The sequence below is a fragment of the Artibeus jamaicensis genome, unplaced genomic scaffold (genome assembly GCF_021234435.1).
Source record: "Artibeus jamaicensis isolate MK-2021 breed Jamaican fruit bat unplaced genomic scaffold, CSHL_Jam_final scaffold_1019, whole genome shotgun sequence".
NCBI classification, from domain to species: Eukaryota; Metazoa; Chordata; class Mammalia; order Chiroptera; family Phyllostomidae; genus Artibeus; species Artibeus jamaicensis.
In genome coordinates this window covers 34,025,114-34,049,620 of record NW_026522025.1, presented here as the reverse complement: position 1 = coordinate 34,049,620, position 24,507 = coordinate 34,025,114, and the positions used below count along the sequence as shown (strand labels likewise).

Genomic DNA, 24,507 nt, shown 5'->3' with positions numbered 1-24,507 from the left:
CATCTACTCCCACCAACCACACACATAACCACTACTGCAATCAAATAAAATAATCTGTAATGCCTTTAAATGGCCACACTTCTGACCATTCTGATTGGCTTCTGTTGGTCCTACCATCTGCATGGTCTCTTTCTCTCCACAGTTCCACATTCTGCCAGTTCTTTAAAGCCCAGCTGTTTTCAACCTAATGGGATTGTACTGCATTCAGACATAATCACTTCTTGCCCTGAAATCACAGAGTACTTTTCTAGATTTTTCATCCCCTTTGTCTTTTATGGTATAGTGCTGGGTTTCACTCCTGGCAGAGTTGATCACCTTGGATGTACTTACATGCTGCCTTGTACATCTGACCCTCCAGCAAGACATCTCTGGAGGTCAGGGCCTACCCTGTGGAATGGTATATCCACAGAAGCAAATGCAGTAGCTGGCATTTTTTAGATGCGCAATGAATAGTTTGATAAATTTAATAGAATAGCATTTTTGTCCCAAATAAGCCTGTGATTGAGAAAAATTGCAAAGTTATCATTGCCCAAAGCAAGCATTATTTATTGTAAGAAGCATATCAGTAACTAGTTTAGAGGAAAGGGATTATAACAGGGGAGGGAGACAGTCCAGGATTCTAAAGACATTTATAATGTCTCTTTCTTGATGGTTAGATGAGTGTTTGCTTTACGATGTGTTAATTTATATATTTATGTTTTATATGCCTTTCTGTATGTGCTATGATTCTAGTGAAAACATTAAAAAAGAAAAAGGGAGAGATCATTGCCCAATTATTATAGCACATTTTTATGTTTTAGGCACTGTATTAAATACTTGACACGTTTTTTGCTTACTTTTTGTGGTTTACTTCTGTTCATAGCTAAATAAACTCAGGCCACAAGTGGAGGTCAATGTAACTACCCAAAATGAGGCTTGAATTCAGCATTGTCTTCACAGTTGTTGTTACTCACCCTACTCTTCAGTCATAGTAGAGCTGACATACTGCACGAAGAACTGAATGAGTGGATGAAGGGTAGACCCTTAACTCACTTCTGGCATTCACACACCTCCTCTTGCATCCTCAAGTTAATGATGGGCAATGGCTGCTGAGTGGAATAGAGATCACTGTTTCCCACACCAGGAAAGTCTCCCTGTCACCCCCTTCCTGCTGGCTGTCAGTGCTCATGAGGCACGTCTCACTGCCACCAAATTGCTGGCAGATGATTTGGCCTGGCATGGTGGTGGTCAGCAACAAGTATATCCAGCTGACCAAGCGCCTCACCTGGGAGCACACCAACAACCTAGACCCTCTCACCAAGTACAGTTTTGCTACAAAAGAGCCCCCTATGAGGACAGCTCTGTTGCAGCCAGATTTCAGCCCGTGGAGGAATTTGATAAAATTAGATGAGGATGACTATAAGAAGGGGTTCTGATTATACGTGAGCACTGGCTACCCCATATGGTACTGCTGCAGCTGGGAACAACTTTCTTCAGTTGGAAGAAAAGTAGGGAACTACCTCGTGGTGAACTTAACCTCAGAGAAGATGAAGTTGAAGGACTGGAATGCTTAACAGAGATACCAGGTGGTCAGATGGAGTCCTGAAAGACTGGGTCATGGATGACCACATTGGTAACTGGCTGAGAACAAATTTTGAACCTCCTCAGTATCCATAAATGCCTGAACATATCAGCAAACCTAAGGAACAAAAGTTGTTTGGGGTTCAAATTGAAGAGAAAGCCTTGAATGCAGTCAGTCCCTAAAAATTACAAGCTGGTAACCGCACCATTGTTTGTATTGCATGACAATCCACCAGGATAGGGACACTTGATTTCTAGGCTCCCTCAGCTTTTGAACAGGTTCAGTTTTATATACAACTGAATTCTCATCCCCAGAAGAAGTAAAAGCAGCTGTCTCTGTGAGCACAGCTCTACATTGTGAATGACAAACATGGCAGAACAGCTTGTTTTTGGTTTCATCTCTTTCCTAGTCCCTAAATTGCCACCTGCTTTCTATTGTTTAATAGTAAAATTAATATGAAAAAGTAGATAGTGGTGCAAATGTGATAATGTTCAGTTTCACATTTGTTTCTTCTCATATGTTTTTGTAAAACGTTAAAGAAAGTAAATAAAGAAAGTAGACTCCCTTCTATTTGTATTTTATTTTAAAGTTCACATTAAACCTGTAAAATTCTTATAGGCGAGGATCATTTTCTTCTCTTCCCCAAGCTGGTTTAGAGACAATGACAGCTGTAGGTGAGACGAGTTTATGGGACCCTGGCTCTGGTACCGTTCTTGGGGGTTACAGTCCAGCACTATATATGTGCTAGATCTTTGTGATGAGAATCTTCTGTTACTTTGGGGAACTTCCTACAGATTTGCTTGAACAAAGCCAAGGGCAACGCCATCATCAAATTTTACCCTCTGATGAGATGTATTACAGCAGAACCCCCAGGGTATTGCTGACTGGTGCTTTTTATCCTGGTAGATCCAGATGTCAGTTCATAAGCAACAGACCTTAAACATATGGGGATTCATTAAAATATTAGGTCAGGGAAAATCATGGGAAATGGTAGAAAAAGCTGATTTAGAGCTTTTCCTTCACATAATAGGTGTATTAATTACTTGTGCTGTTTTGAAATTAGGTCTTAGTTATTCTTAGGGCCATGGTAAAGTGTGACCCATGGCTCGGGCCTGCACAGTTTGGTTGGTTGGAGTGTAGTCTGTTGCTGGTTCGATTTCTGGTCACCGTACATGCCCAGGTTGCGGTTCGATCCCAGGTTTCCAGCTTCATCCCGGGTTGCAGGGCATGCAGGAGGCAGCCAGTCACTGCTCTCTCTTCCATCAGTGTTCCTCTTTCCCTTCCCTGCAGCCTCGAATGAGAATAAAATAAACCTTTAAAAAAAATAGTGATCTAGGAAGGAAGTTTCTAAAAATGGGTCTCTTAGGTCATGAACTCAGTTGCAAAGTTGGGGGGAGTGTTTGTTTGTTTGTTTGTTTGTTTGTTTGTTTTTAGCAAATGAAGATTTTTAAAAAGATTTTATTTATTTATTTTTAGAGGGAGGGGAAGGGAAGGAAAAAGAGTGGGAGAGAAACCTCAATGTGTGGTTGCCTCTCATGTGTCCCCCCACCTGGCCTGCAGCCCAGGCATGTGCCCTGACTGGGAAGTGAACCAGCGATCCTTTACTTTGCAGCCTGTGCTCAATCCACTGAGTGACACCAGCCAGGGCAAAGTTAGGTTCTTAAGATTAACTTTAGAGGGAGGTGGGGAGCACTGGGGTGTGGGCTGGGTTGGGAGTAAAAGACAGAAAACTGTACTTGAACAACAATTAAAATTATATATATATATGTATATATATATATATATATATATATATATATATATATATATATAATTACCTTTTAGTTATACTCGCAGAGATGAAAATTCAATTGTAGCAAGTGACACAAAGCTTCTCCAAAAATGTATTTCAATAATCTGAAATCTAAGGACAGGATAAGGGATACATTTTGTCAGCCTAATAGAAAAATAAGAAATCAAAAAACTTCCTCCCTTTTAAAAAATTTTAATCATTGTTCAAGTACAGTTTTCTACCTTTTACTCCCATCCCAGCCCACCCCCTCATTCCTCTCCACCTCCCTCCCATTTAAAAAACTTTACAAAATACTGATGATTCATGTTCAAATTTGGGAGACTAAAAAAAAGAATCTTAGTGCACAGGTGTTTGCTGGCTGTTACTTTGGATACCATATTTTTTAGACTATAAGATGCACTTTCCTTACCCTAGATTTGGGAGGAAAAGGGGGTGAGTCTTATAGTCTGACTGTAGCTTACCAGCTTACTCTGGGGGGTGGGGGGTGGCAGCCTATGTTGTTTATGTTATTAAATATTTTACCACATTTTTTGCTTCAAAAGTTTTTTTAAATGTTTTCCTCCTCTAAAACCTAGGGCTGTCTTATGGTCTGGTACATCTTACAGCCCCCAAAATTCAGTATTTAGTGGTCCCATTAAGTTAGCATTTTATTTGGATAGAACAGCCAAATTAGCCAGCCTCTCTTTTTCCTTCCACGCCCGATTAGAAGTGAAAGGTAGAGTCCCCTACATTCAGCACACCAGCAAGCAGTCAGTTTAAAGTTTCCTTTCTTAAGGAGCTCCTACCCTTCGTGAGAGCATAGATAAAACTGGAGATCATTATGCTAAATGAAATAAGCCAGGCGGTGAAAGAAAAATACCTATGATCTCACATTTAACTGGAACCTAATCAACAAAACGAACAAGCAAGCAAAATATAAGCAAAAACATTGAAATCAAGAACAGGCCGACAGTGACCAGAGGGGAGAGGAGAGGGGGTAATGGGGGAAAAGGGTGAAGGGTTTGCAGGAACAATTAGAAAGGACACATGGACAATAACAAGGGGGGTTTTAAAATAGGGGAAGGAGGTGGAGAGGGCTTGGGTGATGGGGAGGGATGGGGGGAAAAGGCAGAAAACTGTACTTGAACAACAATTCTTAAAAAGTACCAAATAATAGAATAAAATAAAAATAAAACAGTATTTTTAAAAATTCCCTTTCTTAAATGACACAGTTTTTATTGTGTCCAGTTTTTAATGAGTTTATTTTTTTTAAGTACCTGCTCCGTCACTTGAGATGAAATACTTAGAGCAGCTTTTCCACATTGGAGTTCCTCAAACATAACGTTTTTCCTCGTTCACTGGGTTTGGGGCATACGTGCCCATCACTGAGACTGTCTCGGAGAGGGTGCGGTTTTATCCATCAAAACGGCCAGAAGAGGCTCAGTGATTTCTGACTGAAACGCAAGTCAACTTCTGCAGCAGAAAGTTTCATTTGCCATTGTTGCTCCACTTGTTTTATATAACTTATTATATGGGACTCACTTCAGTTTTCCTTTGTGTTTAAATGTGTGATGAGACACTAATACTGTAAAATGACCTGAGCCATAAAACATTTTAATATTAAGTCATATTTATCAAGCTTGTTTTTGTGAAAAAACAAAAAAACAAAAAAACTAACACCTAAGTAAGTCTAGATCAAGCCAGTTTGGGTATAATTTGTATTTTAGTGATGGATTATATTGTAAGATGAAAGACAAATTTGGAAAATGTATCTGTTGAGAGAAAAATCAATACACTTGTAAACTGAAATTTTTGGTCACTGTATTCACATCTTAGAATTTAGGTATCAATTATAGTACGATTTTGAAATTTTTTCTCGTATTAAATTTATAGTAAATATAGAAAAAGCTGACAGTTTCATTATATTTTTGAAATCATTTTTTTTATTTTCAATTACAGTTGACATACATTATCATATTAGTTTCTGGTGTACCCTGAGTGATTAGATATTTATTATATGTGGGGGCGACTACTTTCGCGAGGTCCCCCCGGTGCCACGGACATGCGTGAATGAATAAATATGGCCTTCGCAGGAAGACATGCTGCGATCTGCTGGGAATGGAGGAGTGTGCTGTGGCCAGTTTCTCTGGGGAGAAAGAAGCCAGCAGTGGCCAGTTTCTCCGAGGAGAAAAAGGCCCCGAGCACCCTCTTCCATAGCCTTTTATTGGGTTGTAATACACAGGAATACAGGGCGGCAAGGATCAAACAGTAGATAACATTACAAAGAGATCTGAGGGCTTCAGAGTCAGTGTCTGTCAGGAAGAGAGTTGCAGAAACTATGGGAGACATACTCATTTCCTCTCAGACCCTAATCATATTAATAAAAGCACTCTTAGCAGAACAGATTTCACAGGTTAATCAGCAAGCCTTTGTGATGCCAGATTTTTCCCCAGGGCACGCTCTGGTCAGGCAAGGAGCTGCACCTCTCCCCATCAGGTGTTCAGGCTTAAGGGGATTAGAGCCAGGAAGCTCTTCTCCCAGAGAACTTGGGGACTCCGGCTTTGTCAAAGCCGGAGGGGGACGGTGAGGGTCCATTGCTCCCTCTTTGTTGCAGCCCCCCCAAGTCCTTCCATGAAGGCCTCCCAGGTGATCGAGTCTGGCTTAGGTTGTCCCCCGCTGTGAGGGGTCTTACCCATCATTGACTTCCAACCAAGCTCTGGGGGCAGGGAGAGGAACTGAGGCAGCGTTTGCTACCAGAGACAGGCTTTGTCTCCTGTGGCTGGCATTCCAGAGATTGTCTCTCCCCCTTAGCTACAAGGGGTAGAGATACAATTCCTAAAACTAGGCAGAGCAGTTTCCAACAATTACATAATTAAGTGATCATCCTGATAAACCTGGCACCCAACAGACACCTTACATTTCTGGTTATTAGAATATTATTAACTATATTTTCTTCTTTAAAAGATTTTACTTCTTTATTTTTAGACATAGGGGAAGGGAGGGAGAGAGGGAAAGAAACATCAATGTGTGGTTGCCTCTCACACGCCCCCTACTGGGGACCTGGCCCTTGGCCCAGGCATGTGCCCTAACTGGGAATCAAACCAGCAACCTTTTGGTTTGCAGGCTGGTGATCAATCCACTGAGCCACACCAGCCAGGGAAAAAATATTATTAACTATACTTTCTAGGCTGTACTTTACATCCCCAGGACTATTCTCTAACAACCAATTTGCACTTCTTAATCTCTTTATCTTTCTCACTTATCCTCTCAATTGCCCTCCCATCTGACAACCATTAAAATGTTCTTTGTATCTAAGACTCTGTTACTGTTCTGCTTATATTTGTAAAGTAAATGTTTAATTAAAATAGTACTGTTTTTTTGTTTTATTTATCATCATTGCAATTTAACACTTTAAAACAAACAAACACAGTAGATACCTGAGATGCCTGCTGTTCTGCACTTCCTAGGGTGACCCTAAGAATGACTCGTGGATCTTTGCCCTGGCTGTGCTTCTGAGCAGCGTGTTCGTCTACAACAGCATGGGCGCCATCAACCACCAGGCCCTGGAGCAACTGCAGTATCCTTCCAGGGACCGCTCCACCATGGGTCCTGGGGTCTGTGGGAATGGAACTGAGATGATGTTGTTGTTTGTTTTTCCCTTGTGTCCATAATCCTGGATGAGAAGAAAGGGACACAGGGTGAACAGGAATGTTTATAAATATTGTTTCTGGGTGAAAGCTGGAAATTTTGGTGTGAAGCACTTCTCATTCCTTAGCTAGAGCCCAGTTATGTGACTGAACTGACACAGCTAATCAGGACAAAATCCTCGCCCAGCCCTGGTGAGGAAGATGACTCAGCCGAGTTCATGAGTTTCTTTCCAGATCTTGTTTGGGCTGTGCGTGACTTCACATTGGAGCTGGAAATGGATGGACGCCCTATCACTGCAGATGAGTACCTGCAGAATGCCTTGAAGTTGATTCCAGGTATCAGACGGTGGTGTGGGCAGTAAAAGTTCCCATAGGAGCAATTGAGCCCTATGAGTCAGCATTTAAGGTCAATCTTTTATTTGCGATCACATTGAGGCCCATGCTAATGATGATATGTGTATAACAGGTGGGTATGGTTTCACCTGTTATTATTATTGAAAAAACTCCAGTGACTGGAATTTAAGTTGGCTGAGAAAATGTAATATCAAATATTAGACCAAATATTTTTAATAATTGACATCATGAAAAAACTTAGAGAATTACAACCATTGCTAAAACTTCCTGAGGCTCAAAGTTTTGTGCTACTATTAAGTTCAGAGAAATGGGTATTTTTCAGAGAAAAATATGAAATATGAAAAAGAAGAATAACATCTTTAATTAATATGAAAGATGTTAAACACAGACTCACAAACACATCAAAAATTTTTTGAAATACATTTTTATAATCTATATCACTAGCCTGCGTAGTTATATTCTTCATATAAAGGGTACTTATACCCTTTATATGAAGAATTCATTCATTATTCATTTATTATTCTCTTTATTCTATATCCTAATACAATATGTTACCAAGTTGATATAGTAAATTTATTAGAGTAAATTTAGCAGAGAGAACAATAGGCAGTCCCTAGAAACATCTTTTGTTTATTTAATGTATTTATTCATACAAGAATCATTTATTGAAGAGCTAATATATGCCCAGAATCCCTCTGTGTGATGTTGTCACATTCTATATAATCTGGTGTAGAGAACAGGTAAGAAAGCCTCCAAGTGGCTTTAGGTTAACCTTACTTTTTGATAGCATCTGCTAAAAAAAATTCTCTGAACATTTTATATTGTATTTATTTTTTACTCATTTTTAGAAGTTTTTCTTTATTGTTCATTGTATAGTCTGTCCTTCACATGATATTTTCCGCAGAAGTATCACAAATATATTTATTTATACCAGGAAACAACTTACTCTTACTTGAGACACATTTTATTTTTGCCATGAAGACTGTAATGTCAAAAGTATTTCTGACAATTTTGGCAATTAATCTATCATTTTAAAAAAGCCTAATAAATAGTCAAGCCACAGAGCACCATGGCAGAGCTAAGGAAAACAGTCATAAGATTCTTCACATGGGACAGGTGGCCCCCCTCTCCAGAAGTACTTCCTCTACTCCTGGCCCTGGACAAAAATAAATAAAATGTCTATGTTTTGGGTATATTGGCCTTAGGCTGCTTTGCATGATTAAATAAAAGGAGACGTACAGGCATCAGTGTTAAAGTGATGTAAAGATCCCTATAAACGAAAGTCTTCAATCTCCTTGCCTGAAGACGTCTCATCAATGATTGCTCTTTTTCTTTCTACAGGTGAGGACCCTCAAATCCAGGAATCCAACTTGCCTAGAGAGTTTATCAGGAAGTTCTTTCCAAGGAAGAATTGCTTTGTCCTTGACCAGCCTACGAATGACAAAAGATTATTGCAGCATATGGAAGATGTGTCAGAAAACCAACTAGATTTTCATTTCCAGGAGGAATCCAAAAATTTCTGTCAGTATATCTTCACACATGCAAAACCCAAGACCATAAAAGAGGAAATAATTATCACTGGAAACGGTGAGTCTTCTTTGTTACAACCTGTCTGTCTGCAGTTCAATGTGTGTGACTACACTGTGGATTTGCTGGTACTTGTGTTTCCAAATCTCTATGCGATGTGGACAAAGCAGAGACTCACGTCCCACATAGGGATACATGTTTTTTCATTCAAGTTTCTTTATATGAAGGATGTATCTCATGAAACTAATACTCTAATGACATAAGCACAAGGTACTGATAAGAATAGGAATCAGCATCATGGTAAGACTATGAATTCAATGTGTCTTGGTAGCACACACTAGATGTTTAGTGAATTTACACCATTTAGAAAATATATAACAAAATATGAACCTTGAAGCTCATTAGAGTTTGAGAAGTAAATTTAACCATAGCCTTATTATGTACAGAGCACCATGGACGGATATGCCACCTGGGCAGACACAGTACCCTGTGCTGAGATGGGCCCATGCTCAGTTTAATGCTTGTGTCACTGTCCCAAAAATCTTGATAATTTTTTAAAGGGGTCCCACATTTATTTTGGAATAGTGCCCACAAATTTTCTACTTTACTTACCTATAAAATAAACAATTTTTAAAATTTCAATGGGAAAAGTATTCCAGGAAACCTTTGAACATATTTGTTGAAATTATTATTTTAATATAATAATATGATGAATTCATAAATCAATATAGAGTGAATAGAATATATAGTAATGTTATTATTAAAAAGTGAACACATGAAAGAAAAAGGGAGATGAGTCAAGGATGAAGACAAAAAGGGACATGAGAAGAAGAAGAAAAAGAAAACTGAAAAGTTTATTTCAGTAAAATCGTTGTGATTTTTAAAATGCTGCTCTCTAAAGCTTGTGAAACAATGAGTGAAAACTTCCTGTCCATTTTCTAAATACCACATGTCATTCAGGGCTGGGGACTCTGGCAAAGGCCTATGTGGACACCATCAACAGTGGAGCGGTGCCTTGTCTGGAGAATGCAGTGACAACTCTGGCTGAGCATGAGAACTCAGCGGCCGTGCGGAAGGCAGCCGACCACTACAGCGAGCAGATGGCCCAGCGAGTGAGGTTCCCCACAGACTCGCTCCAGGAGCTGCTGGACCTGCACGTGGCCTGTGAGAGGGAAGCCATTAAATTGTTTATGGAGAACTCCTTCAAGGATGACAACCAGGTGTTTCAGAAGAAGCTTATGGTAATATGTCTTAGCCTCCATCCTTCCTGAAAACTATCCTTCTAAAATGATTCCCTTTTTGTGACTCCGCAGGTCGTGTGTTTCTCATTGTAGAATGAGCATGGTTCTTCTGAGTGATGGGGCTCTACACACTACAGCCCCTGCTTTTTCTAAAAGACTAGTTCTTTATGTTCTATTATTGCAAAGTAAAACACTGTGTGTCACAGCTTAAAACAACACATGTTTATTAGCTCACAGTTCTTCAGGTCAGATTCAAGCACAAGATATGGATGCCCTTGTACCACAAGCTAAAAACAAGCTTCACATGAGCTTGTATTATCAGTAGAGGTTCTGGGAAACTCCCCTCTGTCTACATGCCACCAGTGGTGCATCATATCCTTGTATTGTTTCTTCATCTATCTGACTACCTCCTGTGGTATCAGCTGGAGAAAATTGCTTTTAAAGGGCTCATGTAGTTAGGTGAGGCCCACCTGGAAATTTCCATCCTAAAGTCATGTGAACTGTAAAACATACAGGATTAATATTCATCATGTTCGCAGGCCCAAGGACTGTGTAGAGTGGAAACCAGGGGAGAGAACTCCTAGAAAACATCATAATTCTACTTACCGTAGGCACCTTCACTGAAAGGTTGCCTTTGAGTCTGTCTTTGTCTATCTGGCAGGTTACAAAAACCTCGCAGATCATATAGAAGAAAACCACCTAAATTAAAATGTATGAATGCAACAAATAAATTTTGTTTCTACATTTTTGCACAATCAAACCCTCATTGAAAAAAAATTGTGGTAGTTTAAAACTCTGTTCAGAGATCACTTAACTCATTATTGGGCATGTGATTTCTGATGTGTATATTTTTACCCAAGTTTGCAGAGGAAAGTCATATTGAACTTTCCATTATACATTGCCGATTAATCCAACTACTGATAAAGGAACCATGAGTAATACTGGATTGCATATTTGAAAGTCACTAGAGAGCTAATATTACAACTCATAAAAAAATTTATATTTGTAACTATGTAAGGTAAGAGATGTTACTATACTTGTGATCATTTCACAATATATACATTAAGTTGTACACCTGAAACTATTACAATGTTATATTTCAATTACACATGAGTTGGGGAGGAAAACACACCATGGATGTCATGTGTACCAGCCCCATCATTTCATAGGTGTTGAGCCTGAGCCAAAGGAAATAAGAGACTTTCACAGTGATGCCTGGTCACTCCAACCTCCAGGCCATCCTGATGCCGTCAGACTGCTTTGTTTATTTTTTCTTTTTATTTTTTAAATTATAATTGACACACAATATTATATTACTTTCAAGCATACAACATAATCATTAGACATTCATATAACTTGTAGAGTGATCACCCCTTATTAGGTCTAGTACCCATCTCACACCAGACAAACAAACTACTGTATAATTGACTACATTCCCTATGCTGTGTACTTTATATCCCTGTGACTATTTTTATCACTGGTAGTTTGTACTTCTTTATCCCTTCCCCTTCATAAATCCTCCAGACTACCTCCTATCTGGTAACCATCAATTTGTTTTCTGTATCTATCAGTTTTTTTCCATTTTGTTCTTACATTTACTCTTTTTTAGATTTCACATATAAGTGAAATCATATGGTATTTGTTTTTCTCTTTCCAACTTATTTCACTTAGTATAGTACCCTCACAGTCCACCCTTGTTGTCACAAATGCCAAGATTTCATTCTTTTATATGGCCAAGTAATATTCCATTGTATACATGTACCACTTTTTTACCAATTGTCTATTGATGGACATTAGAGTTGCTTTCATATCTCAACTATTGTAAATAATGTGTCAATAGCATAGGAGTTCATATATCTTTTCAAATTAGTGTTTTGGATTTCTTCAGATAACTACCCAGCTGTGGAATTGCTGGGTCATAAAGTTTTATTTTAAATTTTTTAGAAACCTTCTTATTATTTTCCATGGTGGGTGCACAAACTTAAAGTCCCACCAACAGTGCATCACGGTTTCCATATTTCCACAGAAATCACAAACACTTGTTGTTTGTTTGTTGATGTACTGATGATAGCCATTCTGACAGGTGTAAGGCAATATCTCATCGTGGTTCTAATTTACATTTCCTTGATGATTATTTATGTTGAACATGTCATTGTGGCTCTCTATATGTCCTTTGGAGAATTATCAATTCAGGTCCTCTGCCCATTTATTAACTGGACGTGTGTGTGTTTGTTATTGATTCAATTTCAATGTTTTTTTTTATTATTGATTCAGTTTTTTTAATATTGATTCAATTTCAACCCCTTATCAGATACATCATTGGTGAACATCTTCCCCAACTCAGTGGTTTCTCTTTTTGTTTTGTTGGTGACCTTCTTCACTCTGTGAAAACATTTTAATTTGATGCAGACTAATTTCTTTATTGTTTTTCTTTACTCCCTTGCCTGAGGAGACATATCCAAAAATATATATATTCCTAAGAATAATGTGAAAGAGTTTAGTGCCTATATTTTTTACTAGTTTTATTGTTTTGGGTCTTACATTTAAGTCTGTAATCAATTTTGTGTTTATTCTTGTATGTATCTGTCCAATTTTCCCAACACTATTTATTGAGGAGACTGTCTCTACCCCATTGTGTATTCTTTTCTCCTTTTTCATAGATTAATTGACCACACAGGCAGAGATTTATGCCAGGGGTCTCTCTTCTCTTCCAGGGACCTATGTGTCTGTTTTTATGCTATTACCATGCTATTTTGATTACTATAGCTTATTCTTTACCTTCATATCAAGTAGCATGGTACCTCCAACTTTGTTCTTCTTTCTCAATATTGATTTGCCTCTTCAGTGTCTTTATGGTTCTGTATAAATTTTAGGATTATTTAGCCTTTTGAAAAATGTCATTGGTATTTTGATAGGAATTGCATTAAATCTGTAGATTGCTTTGGATATTATGGACATTTTAATTATGTTAATTCTTCTGATTTATGAGCACAGTATATCCTTCCATTTGTAAGTAACTTCTTCAATTTCTTTTGTAAATGGCTTACAGTTTTCCAAGTATAGGTCTTTTACTTCATTGGTTAAATTTATTTCTATGTATTTTATTCTTTGTGATGCAATAATAAATAGGGTTGTTTTCTTAATTCCTCTTTCTGAGAGTTAACTATTAATGTATAAACATGCAATTGATTTCTCAATATTCATTTTGTATCTTGGTACTTTCCTGAATTCATTTATTAATCTAATAGTTGTTTTGGTGGGATCCTTAGGGTTCTCTCTATATAATATTATGTTATCAGCAATTAATGAGTTTTGTTTTTTCCTTTTCAATTTGGATGCCTTTTATTTCTTTTTCCTGTCTGATTGTTGTGGCTAGGATTTCCAATACTGTATTGAATGAAAGTGGTGAAAGTGGACATGCTTGTTTTTTCCTGATCTTAAAGAAAAGCTTTCAACTTTTCACCATTGAGTATGATGTTAGCTATGGGTTTGCCATGTATGCCCTTTATTGAGTTGAGGTATGTAATCTCTATTCTGAATTTGCTGAGAGTTTTTATCATAAATGAATGTTGGGTATTTTCAGTTGCTTTTTCTGCATTAATTAATATGATCATATAGTTTTTATCTTTCATTTTGTTTATGTGGTGTATCACATTAATTGATTTGCAAATATTGAACTGGCCTTGCATCCCAGGAATAAATCCCACTTGATCATAGTGTAGAAACTTTTTAATGTATTGCTGAATTTGGTTGCTAATATTTGTTTAGGATTTTTGCATCTATATTCATCAGGGACAAAGGCCTATTTGGAGGCCATCAATATTCTATTTTTGTAGTTATTTTGTTTAGTTTTGATATTAGAGTGATGCTGGCTTCTTAAAATGTGTCTTGGTGTCTTTACTCTTCTTCAATTTTTTGGAATAATTTGAGAGGGATAGGTATTAATTCTTCTTTGAATGTTGGCTATATTCACCTCTGAAGTTAACTGGTCCAGGGCTTTTGTTATGAGGTTTTTTTTTATTATTGATTCAATTTCATTAGCAGTCATCAAGCTGTTCATATTTTCTATTTCTTCCTGATTCATCTTTGGAAGATTTTATGTTTCTGGGGATTTCTTCAAGGTAGTCCAAATTATTAGCATATGATTATTCATAGTATTTGCTTATTATAATCTTGTGTATTTCTCTTGTATCACTTCTCTGGTTTCATTTTGTTGTTTTATTTTCCTGGGTCCTTTCTTTTTTTTTTCTTAATGAGTCTGGTTACAGTTTTATCAATTGTATATATCTTTTCAAAGAATTTGCTCTTGATTTCACTAATCTTATCTATTGGCTCATTAGACTCTCATTTATTTCCATTCTGATCTTTTTTGTTTCCTTTCTTCCATGCACTTTGGGCACTTTTTGTTGTTCTTTTTCTAGTTTCTGTAGTGTGATGATAATTTGTTTATTTTAGATTTTTCTTGTTTCTTGAGGTATGCATTTATTCCTATAAATTTCCTTCTTAGAACTCCATTGTCTGTATTTCATAGATTTGGGGTAGTTGTGTTTTTATTTCCATTTGTCTCAAGGTATCTTTTCATTTTTTTTTCTTTGATCTAGTTGCTAACCTTTTCATTGTATAGTAACATGTTATTTGCCCTCCACACATTTGTGTGTTTTTCAGTTTTCTTCTTGTAAATCATTTCTAGTTTCATACCATTGTCATCACAGAAGGTGCTTGGAATGAATTCAATCCTCTTTAAGAGAAATGTCCTAAAAATATCAAATTAGTCTACCTGGCCTAATGTGTTACTCAAGGCCATTGTTTCCTTGCTTATTTTCTTTCTGGAAATCTTCCTTTGATGTCAATGGCATGTTAAAGTCCTCTACTATAACTGTATATTGCCCATTTCTCCTTTTATGTCTATTAATACTTGCTTTATGCACTTAAATCTTCCTACTTTGGGTGCATAGATGTTTATGAGAATTATATCCTCTTGCCTGATTGATCCTTTATCATTATTAAATGCCCTTCTTTCTCTCTTGTTACAGCCTGTGTTTTAAAGTCTGTTTTGTCTGATACAAGTATTGCTACTGCAGGTTTTTTTTATCTTGTTTGCATGAAGTATCTTTTTCCATCTCTTCATCCTCAGTTTGTATGTGTCTTTCCTATCTGAAGTGGGTCTCTTGTAGGCAGGATATGTACAAGTGTTGTGTTTTTATTCATTCACTACCTTATGATTTTTTACTGGAACATTTAGCCTGTTTACATTTAAAGTAATTATTGATGAGCATATAGTTATTGCCATTGTATTATTTACTGACTGTAGTCCTTTCCTGTTCCTTTCTTATTCCCTTGCCCTCTCCCTTGTCTCTTAATAAGTTTCCATAGTATTGTGTTCAAATTCCTTTCTCTTTAATTCTTGTATATCTCTTATAGATATTTCATTTGTGGTTACCATGTGCTTTATATACACCAAACTATGTTCATACCAGTGTACTTTTAGTTGAGCTGCTTAACTTCGAACACATTCCAAAACACATAATCTTCCTACTTTTGCATTTTAACCGTTGTGCTAACTTTATATTTGGCTTATGCACTGCTTTTACTAAGTGTTTGTAATTGCCACTGAGATTTATTTTCTTTCCTATATTTTCATATTCATATTCATATTTTTTATCTTTATTTTTCCAGTAAAAGAAATCCCTTTAACAGTTTTGGAATACTGCCTTGTTGATGATGGACTTCTTTAGTTTTTTCTTGTCAGTAAAACTCTATCTTGTTCAATTCTAAATGAAAATATTGCTGGGCAGAATAATCTTAATTTAGGTCTTTACTTTTCACCACTTTGACTATTTCATGCTAATTGCCTCTAGCCTGCAAAGTTTGTGTTGATAAATCAGTTGACAGTCTTATAGAGCTCCTTTGCATGCAACTAACAGCTTTTCTCTGGTTTCTTTAAAATTTTCTCTTTATCACTTACCTTGGGCATTTTATTGTAATTATGCTATATCTTAGTGCAGGGCTATATTGTTTCCTCTTGTTAGGGACTGTTTACACTTCCTGGACTTGTATGTCTATTTTGTTCACCAGGTCAAGAAAGTTTTCAGTCAGTGTTTATTTAAATAGGTTTTCAATACCTTGCTCTCTCTCTTTTCCTACTGATACTCCCATTATGCAAATATCAGTGTGCTTGATGCTTTCTCTGAGGTCGCTGAAATTATCCTTATTTTTGTAATTTTATTTTTTTGGTGTTCATATGGGAGTTTTCTGCTACCTTGTGCTCCAGATCAGTGATTTGATCCTCTATTCAACCTAAATGGCTTTTGATTTCCTTTCATGTATTCTTTATTTCATTTACTGTATTCTTCATTTTCCATTGTTTCTTTTTATGTTTTCTATCCCCATTTTTACTTTTTTTATCTCTTTGTGTCATTTCTCACTGAGCTCATCTACCCCTTCCTTAAGTTCATTAAGCATCCTTATAAACAAGTGTTTTAAATGCTGTACCTGGTTGATTGCTTGTCTCCATTTCATTTAGATTTTTTTCTTTCTTTTGGGATATATTTCCTTGTCCCTTCATTTGTGCTTACTCTCTTTATTTGTTTCTATATATGAAGTAGATCCTCTACATCTTCCAGTCTTGGCACAGTGGCCTCATGTAGTAGGTGTCCTGTAAGGTCCAATGGCACAGTCTTCCTGCTCACCTGAGTTGGCTTCTCCAGGGATATCCCTTGAGGGTTGTGTGTGCCCATCTTTTGTAGTTGAGCCTTGATTGCTGTTGGAACATCTGTGGTTGGAATGGACCCTTAGGCTGACTGGCTATAAGGGCTGCCTGTAACTACAGGAAATGAGGTGTTATATGAACACTGATCTCACAGTACAGAAGTCTCATTAGCAGGGCTCTGGTGGCAGCCAAATCTGCCCTTCAGATGTGTCTTTTTCGGAGCTATGGGGTAGTGCTCTGGTGTGATCTAGGCACCAAAGCCACCAGGTATGTTGCTTCTGAAGTCTCTTAGGAGAAGTTCCAATGCAGACCAAGGTCAACTGCCATTTGTACTTGGTTTGGGGTCTCCTGGTGGAAGTTACAAAGTGATCTGCAATCGGTTTCCACTTATACTGAGCTTGGAGATTCTGTGAATAGGTCAGCTGCCACTAGTTCCAGGCTTGGAACACTTTGGTGGGCACCATAATTTGAACTGAGGCCTGCCACCAGTTTGCTGGCTTATGGCTGCTTAGTTGAAGCTAACTTTTAAACCATCAATTGCCACAGCTTATGCCAGTCTTGGTGGCACCTGATGGGAGTTGCATGTAAGTTGACACTGGTCTCTGCTTATGCCACACTTAGAGCTGCTTAGTCAGAGGTAAGGGCATGCCAAGTCAAGCAGCTGCTTTTTGGAGATTTCTGGGCCTTTCAGAGATTTTATGAAGCTATACAGTGTGAATTGAGAAGACCTGCTGTGTGTAAAACCTAATGGAAGCAATCAGTCCAGGTACAAATTAGTTGTGGTAGTGTATCAAAAAATTACCAGCATGGTATAAACTGTGCTAGATTATTTGAGGGCTCAAATTGGTTGCACACATGTGACTTCTGGCAGTGGAGGTGGGAAGGGCTTATCAAAGTAGCAATCGCACCCGCCCCCACTTCTCATCTCAGAGAGAGCCACACTGACATCAGCTTCTCCACCCTACCCCTTAGTCAAGTAAGTTCCTCCCTGTATATTCACATAGCCTTTCAAGCTGCTGCCCAAATGAGCTTAGAGAAAGTAAGTTTTTGAGTCCTTATCCATTACCCAGGACCCTTAGGAAGAACACCTGGCATCCAGCAGCCCTCCTCATTCACTCATAATCCCTTCAGGTTTTCACAGATATTGTGGGAAGTCCTCTTCCAGGCACTTGTTCCTTTGGCTGGGGAGACCAGTGTGGACGAGGACCCATCATTCCTCAGGGTGGGGGACTCAGCAGCTGAGATATCCTTCCCTGTTCTTAGTGACCACACTGTAGGTGTGGAACCTACCTGCTCCACATTTCTGTCCCTCCTACAAGTCTTGTCGTGGCTTTTTCTTCTATCCTTAGTTGTAGTACTTCTACTCAGCTAGTCTACAGATGGTTCTCAAAGATGGCCATTCTATATTTTAGTTGCAAATCTTATGTGGTCCTGGGAGGAAGTAAGCATAGTGTTTGCATGCTTTGCCATCTTGACCACAAGTCAGACCGCTTCTTCAAGAAGGATTGTGGTTGGACCTTTTCTTCTAACAGCTTCTTTCCTTTGGGTTTCTCTACATTTCCCTGACAGGAAACCATAGAGATGAGGAAGGAAGATTTCTTGCTGCACAATGAAGAGGAATCTGTCAAATATTGCCAGGCTCAGCTGAGGCAGCTTTCAGAGCCCTTAATGGAAAAGATTTCAAAAGGAACATTCTCTGTTCCTGGAGGATACAATTTGTACTTAGAAGGAATGGACAGCATTGAACAGTCCTATAATCTGGTGCCCAGGAAAGGAATTAAGGTGAGGAAAAAAAAAGAGGGGAGGACTAGTATGACTCAGTTGGTTGGAGCATTGTCCTGTAGCCCAAAAGATCATGGGTTCAATTCCCAGTCAAGGCACATGCCCAGGGTATGGGTGTGATCCATGGAAGGACATGTACAAGAAGACAGCATATCAATGTTTCTCTCTTTCTCCCTTCCTCTCTCTCTAAAAGCAATGAAAAAAATGGAGAGTTCAAGCCAAGATGGAAGCATAGGTAGATACGCTTCACCTCCTTATAAAACCAAAAGAAAGAAACAACCAATTTAAAAACAAAAAACAACCAGAACTGCCAGAAAATTGAACTATATGGAAGTCTGACAATGAAGAAGTTAAAGAAGAAACATTCATACATACTGGTAGGAGGGGCAGAGACAAGCAGCCAGAAGAACCCAAAACATGCACAATAAGGTGGCAGCTAGTGCACCAGGCAGCCCCACGTTCAGATAAGCCAAGAGGAACAACTTGGGAGCAGGACAGACCATACAACCCAGGGTTCCAGCACAGAGAAAATAAAGTCTCAGAACCTCTGACTATGAAAATCTGTGTGGATTGTAGTGGTGGGAGAAATAGCCAGTCTCTTGAGAGCAGGTTGAGAGATGAGCAAGCAGCATTGTTCCCTTTCTGACCCCTCCCCCACATACAGCAACACAACTAGGGGAAGTGGGTTGTCCCACCCTGGCAAATACCCAAGGTATTGCCCCTTACGATATAACAGATGCATCAAGACAACGATATGTGGCCCAAATGAAAGAACAGATCAAAACTCCAGAAAAACAACTAAACAACAAGGAGATAGCCAACCTATCAGATGCAAAATTCAAAACACTGGTAATTAGTATGCTCACAGAAATGATTAAGTATGGCCACAAAATAAAGAAGTGAAGGCTGCACAAAATAAAATAAAGGAAAACATACAGGGAAGCAACAGTAAAGGGAAGAAAACTGGGGCTCAAATCAACAATTTGGAACAAAGGGAAGAAATAAACGTTCAGTCAGAATAGAATAAAGAAACAAGAATTCAAAAAAAATGAAAGGCTTAGGAACTTCAGGGACAACTTTAAATATTTCAACATCTGGATCATAGTGGTGCAAGAAGGAAAAAAGCAAGAGCAAGAAATTGAAAACTTATTTGAAAAAATAATAAAAGAAAACTTCCCCAATCTTGCAAAGGAAATAGACATACAAGTCTAGGAAACTCAGAGAAGCCCAAGGAAGTTGGGCCCAAAGAGGAACACATCAAGACATACCATAAGTAAATTGCCTAAGATTAGAGATAAGGAGTCTTAAAAGCAGCAAGAGAAGAGAGTTGCCTACAATGGAGTTCTCATAAAACTGTCAGCTGATTTCTCAAAAGAAACCTTGCAGGCAGGAAGGGGCTAGAAAGAAGTTTTCAAAGTCATGAAAAGCAAGGATCTACATCCAAAATTACTCTATCCAGCAAAGCAATCATTTAGAATGGAAGAGCAGATAAAGTGCTTCCCAGATGAGGTAAATGAGTTCATCATCACCAAGCCCTTATTATATAAAATGTTAAAGAGACTTGTCCAAGAAAAAGAAGATCAAAACTAGGAATAGTAAAATGACAATAAACTCACAACTATTAACAACTGAACTTAAAAGAAAAACAAAAAAAACTGAGCAAACAACTAGAACAGGAACAGAATCACAGAAATGGAGTTCACACGGAGGACGATTACTGGGGAGGGAAAAGGGGGAGATTGGGGCAAAGGTACAGGGAATAAGAAGCATAATTGGTAGGTACAAAACAGACAGGGGAGGTTAAGAATAGTGTAGGAAACAGAGAAGTCGAAGAAGTTATATGTATGACCCATGGACATGAAATAAGGGGCGGAATGCTGGAGGGAATGGAGCTACAAGGTGGAGGGATATAAAGGGAAGAAAAATGAATGGGACAATTGTAATAACATAATGAATAAAGTATATTGAAAAATAAAAACAATGAAAAATGCCCTCACATGAGGATTAAAAAAAGAGGGGAAAAGAGTAGCAGATTAGAGTCAGAGTCTTTGTTGTTTTCTTTTAAAAAATCTGAGAACACACTGCGTCATTTATGAAGTTAAAGCAGAGCATGGTGAGTCCTACATTTTTAGCTTTTATATCCACAATTAGTTAGACACTTCTAAATAAATCAGCAATATTTCTTCTCAAATATATGATTTATTATCAGACATCTAGATGAAAGAGAGCATTCTTTAATTTAACCAACAGTGTGATAGTTTTTTTGCTAAGTATAAGAGATAATTAAAGAAACAACATTCTTAAAAAGCTTACGCTCTCACTGAAAAAAGACATAGTCAATTGGATATTATGGGATATAATTATCATACAAGTATACATTGATAGTGATGATGAAGATGATAATAATGACAGTGATAGGTAACATACACTGAGCACTCACTTTCTATTACAGGTATCATCTTAGGTGCTATGTTTGGATTATCAATTTAAATCTTAGAATAATATGATTTAGATGCTACTGTCATCTCCGTTATACAACTGAGAAATGTGACACAATGAGAGGCTAACAAGTTACCTAAAAAACACACAGCCAATGAGTGGTAGAGCTGGTAAGGCAGGTCTGTGTACCAAGCAACCATTGAATTCTCAGAAGAATATTTAGCAAAACTTTCTGGAAGAAGAAGTAGACGCTACTAGTTGAGGTATCAGTAAATTATATCTGAGTAAAGGAAGGGTAGACAAGCATCCAGTCTGAAGATAATGAATGTGCAGATATTACAAACCATGGAGGAGGAGTGTTTGTAGAACTGCGCGTAAACTTGTTTGTCTGCAATGTGGGTGGCTGGTGGCTGACACCATTAGGACGAAAAGCTGGAGAGGTAGGGAAGAGGTTGCTAAAGAGGGTTTTATTTTAAGCGAAGAGGTTGGATTTTTTAAATTGTGGCTATGAAAGGAAGGGAATCACTGTGGGGTCCTAAATAGAACAAAAAATTTAGAGTTAAATTGGTAGTTTTATTAAAGGAGAGCCTTTGATTTATTTGTTTTTCAGGCAAATGAGGTCCTCCAGAGCTTCTTGCAGGCACAGGCTGCAACAAAAGAATCCATCCTGCAAGCAGACAAAGCCCTCACTGCTGGGGAGAAAGATCTAGCAGGTACAGGGAAGGGCTCTGATCACAGAGGGTAGGGGAGGCTCCTGCAGGGTCCCGTAACAGGTATGAGAGCAAAACGTTCCCAAAACAGGCACTTCCTGTGTTTTCTGTCCAACACTTGACTAAACTGAAAATAACTACGGAATTCTAGTAGCTTATTCAGCCAATTAATGCCTTTCCATCACATTCTGAAACAGAGATTTCTCCTTACCATTTTTAAGCCATTTTAATTTCAGCTCAAAAGGTACAGCTCGGCATAATGTATATTCTTTCCTCTGTGAAACTCTTGGGGAACAGCTGAGCGTGCCAAAAACTGGGAAGCTGAGAAGGAACAGGAGCTGGTAAGGCAGAAACAGAAGGAGCAGGAGGAAAAATCGGAGGCTCAAGAGAAAAGCTTCCAGGAAAACTTAATCCAACTGAAAGAGAAGATGAAGAAAGAAAGCGAGAACCGACTAAGAGTGCTGGGAAGAACACTGGAGCACAAGCTGAAGGTCAGTCTGGTTGGGGCCTGGGCAAGCCTAAAAGGCAAGTAACCTAGTTCCTCGTGAAGGGAAGAAAAATTTTAACCGAAGTAATAAACCCTGAAGAAAATGCAAAGGCATATGATTCAGCGAAATGTCAAATTAATCTGAATCATTCTAAAGCCCTAAATCTTCAGAACTCAGCACCTTTTGTAGTATTAGAGTTTGCAGAGAACAAATAACATGCCCCAGGCTCTGGAACCACAGTCAGTGGTGACAATAGGGTTTTATTTTGTCCACAAATGAATGGGACCTCAGTCCTGGAATGCTTGCCACAACCATCAAAGAGACTCTGTAGATCCACCTGGTTGAAAACATCAGATTGTGCCTGGTATGATATACAGGATGCTGAAAGCGCTACAATTTGCTGAATTAGTGTCCAGATGGGCCTGATTTACACTGTCTACCTAGAGTACAATGCATTCTTTGTCTCAATGGGAGTTTGATTGCTGGTGTTCTCTAAAGAGTCGGCAGTTCCCATTATGTGTTGCATATGTTTGTGGTCATCCTATTTTAGTGGAACCAAAAATATTTATTAATTAATCATTTTAAACCTCCATTCTTCCCAAACGGCATCCTTAGCACTGGAACACATTTTTGGCATAGTTGTCAGGGCTGACCTAGTCCAAGTCCTCCCCACACCCAATGAGATCAGGCTGAGGCATCTTAGGAAGTTGTAAATCATGGATACTCCCACTACCAGGTCCAAATGTTTGGAAATTTTGGACAAACACATCAAAGAGCAACTGAGTTAGTAGACATATAGAACACGTACTTACCTGCTACAGTTGTTAAATACAATGTGCCAATAAGTGGGACTTTCAAAAGGGAACTCTCTCCTTTTTTTACAGATTCAAGAAGAACTACGGATTGAGGGATTTGAAGAGGAATCTGAGAAGATGAAGAAAGAGATAACCCAACTAAAACAAGAGATTGAAGAAACCGAAAACTTTTGGCCCTCAATATTTGTAGAGCTCTTTTGTATGGCAGCAGGTGTACTTCTGGGGCCCTCCATGTTCCAATGAAGAAAGGAGGCAGAATTTTTTTCACATGGGCTGAGAATTTTTAGTAAATATGTTATAAAAGGACATATGTTATAATAGCATAACACTGTGGCTCATTTTTAAAGTATGTGTGTCATGCTAATTTCATCCAAGAAAAGTTTAAAAATAGTGATAGGAGATAATAATTTATTCATGCTCACAGGATAAGGAAAGCAAAAAGACAAACAATTCCATGAGGGAAACACTGGTGACCTGTGTCACAGTCCCAGAGATGATTTCCTCATCTACACGGTCCCCAGGAATCTGGGCGCAGAGAACAGCCACCACATGTTTTAAATGGGTGTAAATATAAGAAGAGATGAAAACATTTAACTTTACTGATTATAGAAGGCATACAAAGTAAAGCTAGAAGGTACCTGTGTCACCTGACAGATGGTCTAGAAAGAACAGTTTTGATAGGACACTGGGTTGACAAAGGTTTCAGGAGACTGGCGGCCACTCCCATTTGCTAGTGAGAAATGTAAAGTGAGGCAAATACATTTCAAAATTTCAAGTGCAAATACCATTGCTTCAGCAAGTCCACATTTAAGAATAAACCTTAAGATTTATTTACTCAAGTTGAAAATGACATATGTAGCATGATATCTGTGGCAGGATTGCTGCAATTCCAAAAGACAGAAAACAACTTTAAATTTTTTCTCAGATATTAGTTAAGTAAATCTTGAGACAGATTGACAAAGGACTCTATAGTCACTGAAATGAAAACAGAAGCTTTATTTTTTATTAACATGAAGAAATCTACACAATTTATCATAAATGAAAAAAAGATGCAGAATGTGTGTATAGATGTACCAACAAATTTAGAAAATAATATGTGCATTTATGATCATCTGGAAAAATATAAAAGAAGATAGTATCCATGAACACAAAGGAAATGAATGTGCATAGTTGGAGCTAGATATGAGAGGATAGCTAACCTTACATTATATATTTTTCTGTGCCTTTTATGTCTTGTATAAATTATTAACTATTTAAACATAAATAAATACAATTAATAGATTAAAACTAAAATAAAAATACATGGAAAGGGGACCTTCCCATGACAGGATCAAAGTAGAAATACCATAAGTCAGCTCAACAGAAAGGGTCTACTTACCACAGCGGGAAACAGAAATTGCAAGGTGTGTATCTTAACTTTGTCATCCTTTGGGCCTCTCAGTAAGACCCTGAAATTCTAGTAC

The 24,507-nt window shown here is 38.0% G+C and overlaps 2 protein-coding genes, 1 long non-coding RNA gene and 1 pseudogene across 3 annotated transcripts in view; 3 read left to right on the top strand and 1 right to left on the bottom strand.

Moving 5' to 3' along the window:
* The window catches only part of LOC119042768 (guanylate-binding protein 7-like), a 33,363-nt gene extending 9,668 nt beyond the window's left edge, over positions 1-23,695 (top strand). Inside the window, exons 4-11 of the mRNA XM_037136549.2 lie at positions 6,800-6,909; positions 7,119-7,315; positions 8,675-8,920; positions 9,821-10,101; positions 18,380-18,592; positions 21,642-21,744; positions 22,039-22,232; positions 23,114-23,695. Of these exons, the coding sequence (XP_036992444.2) occupies positions 6,800-6,909; positions 7,119-7,315; positions 8,675-8,920; positions 9,821-10,101; positions 18,380-18,592; positions 21,642-21,744; positions 22,039-22,232; positions 23,114-23,287 (1,518 nt within the window). The 3' untranslated portion in view covers positions 23,288-23,695. The remainder of the gene's footprint in view (positions 1-6,799; positions 6,910-7,118; positions 7,316-8,674; positions 8,921-9,820; positions 10,102-18,379; positions 18,593-21,641; positions 21,745-22,038; positions 22,233-23,113) is intronic.
* Positions 1-24,507, top strand: part of LOC119042748 (guanylate-binding protein 1) — a 132,968-nt gene that overhangs the window by 64,696 nt on the left and 43,765 nt on the right. The gene's annotated exons all lie outside the window — the stretch shown is intronic.
* LOC119042769 (cleavage and polyadenylation specificity factor subunit 5-like) lies at positions 949-1,976 on the top strand (annotated as a pseudogene).
* The window catches only part of LOC119042750 (uncharacterized), a 67,326-nt gene continuing 44,990 nt past the window's right edge, over positions 2,172-24,507 (bottom strand). The window contains exons 4-6 of the long non-coding RNA XR_008389724.1: positions 6,770-7,005; positions 3,379-3,464; positions 2,172-2,852 (exon numbers count right to left, since the gene is read on the bottom strand). This is a non-coding gene — a long non-coding RNA (uncharacterized LOC119042750). The remainder of the gene's footprint in view (positions 2,853-3,378; positions 3,465-6,769; positions 7,006-24,507) is intronic.